General features: G+C 38.3%; 1 protein-coding gene across 3 annotated transcripts in view; it reads right to left on the bottom strand.

The window, feature by feature from the left end:
* The window catches only part of NF1 (neurofibromin 1), a 197194-nt gene that overhangs the window by 161992 nt on the left and 29156 nt on the right, over positions 1-6046 (bottom strand). For all 3 annotated transcript variants that reach the window (XM_019511060.1, XM_019511058.1, XM_019511059.1), the window contains exons 10-13: positions 5972-6038; positions 5108-5230; positions 4765-4839; positions 1953-2084 (exon numbers count right to left, since the gene is read on the bottom strand). In XM_019511060.1, coding sequence (XP_019366605.1) covers positions 1953-2084; positions 4765-4839; positions 5108-5230; positions 5972-6038 — 397 coding nt within the window. The remainder of the gene's footprint in view (positions 1-1952; positions 2085-4764; positions 4840-5107; positions 5231-5971; positions 6039-6046) is intronic.

The raw sequence follows: 6046 nt of genomic DNA, 5'->3' as shown, positions 1-6046 counted from the left end.
AGCGGCAGACCCAGTAATTCTGGTCCACTTCTGGGTTCACCACCAAGCACCCAGGGGACCCCCCTCCTGCCCCCTTCCTGTGGGACACTCCACCTGCCCCAGCATCACAGCGTTCACAAGTCACACAGGTACATCGAGGTATATAGAAAAAACATTTAAAGCTGCGTCTATGGCCAAATCACTGTTTCTCCACATCAGCACTGAATCTTCAGATTCAAATTTGGCTGAATCAAATCGGGGACAGCGATCCAAATGAACAAATCAAATCACTGTCCCTGATTCAGCACGAATCCGAATCAGACACGGCCCATTTTGCGCGTCCCTATTATATAATTATAGTTTTCATGACTTCCAAAAAGAAAAGCACAACAGAAAAGAAGCCTTTTCATTAAATCTCATCTGTGAAATGATCTGTTTACTTGATACAGTCAATAAGTGAAGCAAAGCAAAAAGACGGAGACGGGAGGTGACTGCTTTCTACAAATACAGCGAGTGGGATAAACATCAGAACAGGAAAGGAGCTATTTAAGCTAATGGACGATACTGGCACAAGAACAAATGGGTATAGACTGGCCATGAATAAATTTAGGCTGGAAATTAGAAGGTTTCTCACCATCAGAGTGAGGTTTTAGAACAGCCTTCTCAACAGAACAGAGGAGCAAAAACCTCGCATTTTTAAGATGGAGCTTGATCAGTTTATGAAAGGGATTATGACATGACTGCCTGCAATAGTACTGGACTGTGACCCACGAGGTCCCTTCCAGTCCTATGTTTTTATGCAAGACATGCTACATATTCCATCTGAAATGAAGTGATGTGACTACAATGGTAACTATCCACAGAGAAGTCAAAGAAAATGAAGGCTTTTCTGTGGTAGTTACAATGGGTCATACTTACAGCAACAGAGGCCCACTGCCATGCAAAACAGTGACTGGTTGGCATCTGATCATGTGAGCGACAGCAGCCAATAAAAGCAGAAAATAAGAAGCAGAAGACAAAGCACCACCAATCAATGTCAGAGTCGCCATGTACAGTACCCTTCCTATTTTCTCAATAGATGAATATATATACAGTTACAGTATTCAACAACTTTCACCTAAAGCTGTTCTAATCACTCTTTGAAATTATACCTAATAATTAGGTATACTTCATTTTTATGTAGCATTTAGGCCTTCTGCTAAAGTAAGCAACTTGAACATGGTATCTTTGCAATTCAGAAAAGCAATGAATTAATTCAGCACAATATAGAAAATCCTCAATTCGGAATTGAAGAAGTACAGCGGAGATGCTTCTGACCTTCTTAAGAGGCATTCAGATATAATATTACAAACTAATCTATGCTATATATTGAAGTTTTGTTGGGTTTTTGGGGTTTTTTTCTGGGGGGGGGGTTAAAGAAAATGATTAATGTACACTTCATTTCAAAATGCTTGAAGATATCTATTTCTGTGCTGTCACTAGGACCAAACAGTCAACATGCTGAAGAGAAAGCAAGCAGGACAAGTGGGGAAAAAAGTAAAGTAAAAACTCCTGCTGATCAACATAGAAAATACAGCAGTTACTATGGTGCATTCTACTGTTTAATAATAGAAGAAATGTTTCTGATTATGTACAAAGGGTCATGCTGCCCAGACCTGAATACAGCATGACAACTTAAAAGGGTAGTTAGACTGCATTACAGATGAAAGGTTATTTCTCTGTTGTCAGTTTCAAAACAGCACAAAAACGAAGGAACAATCATCATGAACTGTTTCAGTAAAAAGCCTTTGTCAAAATACAAAATATTGCAAGGTTTACAGAGCATGTACAGCTCTCTGTTGCTTCAGGGATTGTTACATTTTGCTCTATTTTCCAGACTAAAGTTGATGAATAAAACAGCAGGAATGGAATGGAGACACAGAAAAAGCAACGGGGAAGAAACAAAACTTAAAACACACAAGCCCAAACCTTACCGGGGTCATCCGAATTGTCGCGTGAGTCCCACAACCCTGTATAGCTTTATGAAGCGTTTCACTGAACATGCTGCGGAGTTCCACAGAGTGACAGTAAACAGCATCAATCTTGGGCCACCAGTCCAGTGCAGACTAGGAAATACACATTTTGTTAGCATCACTGTCTAAAGGAGCAAACAGGATACACATGTGGTCCCCTTAAATTTTTTAAAATATCTTGTCAAAATAGCTACAGCCCTGCACACACATGGCAAATGCAACTAATGTAATGGAGCTGCAGGGAGAAAGAGGGGGGGAAAAAAGAAGCGTTAAATTATTTTGAAGAACATGAATACTTCGTAAAGTCTTGAAAGAAGATTTGTTAATTCTCTCCTCTAACTAAGCACCCAATCTGTAATACCTGCTTAGATTATATTTCACACAAAATAATTGAAAATGTAGTTGGTTACTATGCTGTCTCCTTTATGATCTGCCACCTTGTACATGCAACAAACGGTTACAGAAATTAACTGTGAAAAGGCTGACGCCAGAAGAAATACAGAACGAGTGAATAATACTTTTAACTTGACTGTTCAATCATGCACTCAATTCACTAGAAACTGAAACATACTGAAAGCCAGCAAGATTTCTGGAGAACATAAACAGTTGCTAACTTCTGTTAAGCTTTATTACATGACATATTAACTGTAGTATGGAAAGCAAATATTTGCACAACAAATTGCAGCAATGAAAATTCTTTGCACCTTGTTGTTGCAAAGAAAAATTACTCCCACAGTCACCTCCATCCTGACTCCCTAGTATACCAACTTATTTCTACATCCTAGAACTTGATGCCATGGCCTGACTTAGATGCTTATCTATATTAAGACTTCTGTATTATTCTCAGGCCAAATTTCTCTCAGAATGGTAACAAGTTCTAAGTTACGTAAGTTAATTTAAAGTGATTGTTGAGTGGTATTAGAAGAAAACTGAATAGCAATTTAACATTGCCATTCCATTCATAAACATTATAAAAGCAAACGGTTGCATTTTAAGGACCTATAGATATGTAGTGGCATATTTACATGAGCAACTGCAAACCCTGAGAATGGTATTGTGGTCTTTTCTTTTTTTTTTTTTTAACCAGACTCAGAAGCTGTTCCCCCAAATCATACCTTTAAATTGTTAGTTATATACAATACTATACAGATATATGGATTTAATCAACATAACATCCCACCCTTCTTTACTTCCTGTAGTGAGGCCACCTTTAACACTATGGAAATAACGGTAAGAATATAATGCAGCAGGTCATACAAAAATGAACACAATCTATTTAAACAAAAGCCAGATGACTTGCTCATACATCTTTCATCTTTCACCGTCATCATTTCAAGATCAAAGTCTTTTAGACTCCAAAACTGTCTCTGGAAACAACTCAGTAAAGAGATTAGGGAAGCAAGCCAAATTAATGAAGTGTTGCTAATTAAGATCCAATTTCAGATGCAACTGTCTGCAGTAGGAGACATGTTCCTTTTGGAAAAGGTTTCACCTCCACGTCCCTATTTCACTAGGTCAGAATGACATCAGTATTTATATTTGTTTCTACCTTGTGCTTTCTAGGTCTTTTGCAGGAAGAGCGAGTTAATGCAAAAGATCCTATTTCCTGCTGGATTTGTGCTTCATTAGAAGCTACTTTCAAACATGCAAAAAGTACAGGTCACGTATCAAAGACAGAGAAGCATGCCTAAAGTTCTGTTTTAGCGTGAAAGTCCAAAAGGCTCAAATTCAGCCTCAGGGCAGTTCCCAATCCATGCATGGGCACATGGTCTATTCTACCAAATTTAAGCAAACTGCTTTTTATTTAAAAGGGTAAGATAAATCCAGGTTCAATGCGTAGTTTTGTTTCTTTAACATGGCAATCAAATTTCAACTTTCAGTGAAGAAAGGGGCTAGTTACAGGAGGTCTGTGAAGAAAAGCTCAGCAGTAGTTCCCAAGGAACTCGCATGGCTTTCCTGCACAGCACAGTGCTGGCGGAGATGGGTGGCATTCAAAGTTGGAGTTTGTAGGGCTGAAATGTACTAACATCTACTTGGACTGGATTCAACTCTGCTCTAGGAGGTTTTACTTCTTTAAAAAAAATGCTGCCTTGCCTTTTTACTCAATACCAAGTCCCCCCAGCTGTTCACTGCAGCCACCTGTTGTCATTTATCTTCGATTGTAAACTCTTAAGCTTCTTGGGACAGGAAGCATTTGCCTAAGCACAACAGAGCTCTGGTCTGTGTCTGGGGCCCCTAAACACTGCCATACTACAAGTGAGAAATTTGCTTCCCCGGGAAGGCTGCATTGAAAAGAATAAAAGGATTGGGAAAGTAAAGGAACTGCTATAATGAGACTGCTACACTTATTTGTTATGCAATAGTAACATGAAAATTACAGGCACATGTAATATGAAAAGGAGCAAAATAAAACTTATATTTTCATCCTGACATTTCTGCACATTTAAACTGAGCTGGAGACACCTAAGAGGGGAAACTAACCTAGGAATGGATGAACAGAGGGGATTGAATCGCATTGCTTATTAATGAGAAAACCCTGCTGCCTGTGAAGGAATTAGTAGCATGAGAACGTTGAGCACTGTCTAAACTCCTTCCATATCAATAGTTGGACTCCTACACAGAAATCACAAATCTCTGGATTAATTAAGCCTTTCGAACACACAGCCTCAGATTAAAACCCATTCTTGATCGCCTCTCAAGTGAAATGTGGTATTGTCCAACTGATTTCACTTGAAACTTTGAAACTTGATTTCACTTTCATTTTGAAACTTACATTTGTGATTATTCGGTGAAGTGAATTTACCAAGACATAATGAAATGGTGATGGGGAATTCTGCGCCAAGCAGATCTAAAAGAAAAAAAAAAAAGGCCATTTATGAATACTGTTAATTTTTAACAGCTCTCGGAGCAGATCAAGCAGAACATCAGAAACTGTTAGGTTGTTAAAAAACAATGGCAATACTAAAACAACACTAAGAACGGCATTTTTAAGTATGTCTAACGAGTTAAGAACAGATTTTATCATACAATTATTTATGAATTTCTAGATGCTGCTAGCCCAACCCTGACGTCTACATCATCGGGAAAAACTGCTTTTCTGAAAAGAAAAGCCTCACCTTAAAATGCTGGTTGTTGTGGGGGTTTATGCGGAAGCAGGAAACTAAGCAGTCAATCATAAGATCCACATCTGCATTCTGATTACCTCTTGAGAATGGCTTACTCGGATTAAACAGCAAGTTCTAGACAAAAAAAGGTCTGGGTATGGAGGTTACTGCTTTTCAATTCTAATATACCAATACATTTACAAAAGTCAGAGAACAGACTGCTCTCCTAACACTTGCACTGTAAAAAAAAAAAAAAGAAAATCTGCTTATACTTGTTGTTTCTTAAACTTGTTAATGTTTTAACTAGGCTAATATTAACTAAACATTAATAAACCTCAAGGAAGGATCTACGTTAAGCATGGATTTTCATAGACAGTATCTTAACTAATGAACACTAACCAGGAAATTCAGAGTGAAAGGCTAGCCCCCTTTATCTTTAATGAACCCATTTAGTCATTGCAGGGTGTCCGTTGATGGATTCATTACTTGTTGTATTACCTACAGTTAACGGGATGCTCTGAAAGCAAAAAATGGGCAGGTTTGAGCATTATGGGACAGTGCTTGCAGGACACTGGTTGCACGAAAATAAAATCCCCCAGTTCTCTCAACCATGCCGCATTTAGTGGAAATGAAATGTATTAAGTCAACAGGCAGAGCAGCATGTGAGATACAATTAAGGACTGCAAATAAACTGCAATAGAAGAGAAGTTCTAATATTAGAAGACAGAGCTTTCTGATAAAGGAGTCTTAAAAAACACTCCATGAAAAGACATTCTGGTTTGTAGTTAAAGATAAATACACATTTTATTTTGAATATTAAATATCCTAAGCACAGAGGTCCTCATAAGCTCCAAGTCTGAAGCTCCTCCTCTTTACCTTGAGATCTACCACCATGGACTGCACCAGAAGGAAAATGACAGAGTTATCCTCCCAGTTGATGTATGTAGACGC

Source organism: Gavialis gangeticus, unplaced genomic scaffold (genome assembly GCF_001723915.1).
Source record: "Gavialis gangeticus isolate Ggan-Ray unplaced genomic scaffold, GavGan_comp1, whole genome shotgun sequence".
NCBI lineage: Eukaryota > Metazoa > Chordata > Crocodylia > Gavialidae > Gavialis > Gavialis gangeticus.
This window is presented reverse-complemented; position numbering and strand designations above follow the sequence as displayed.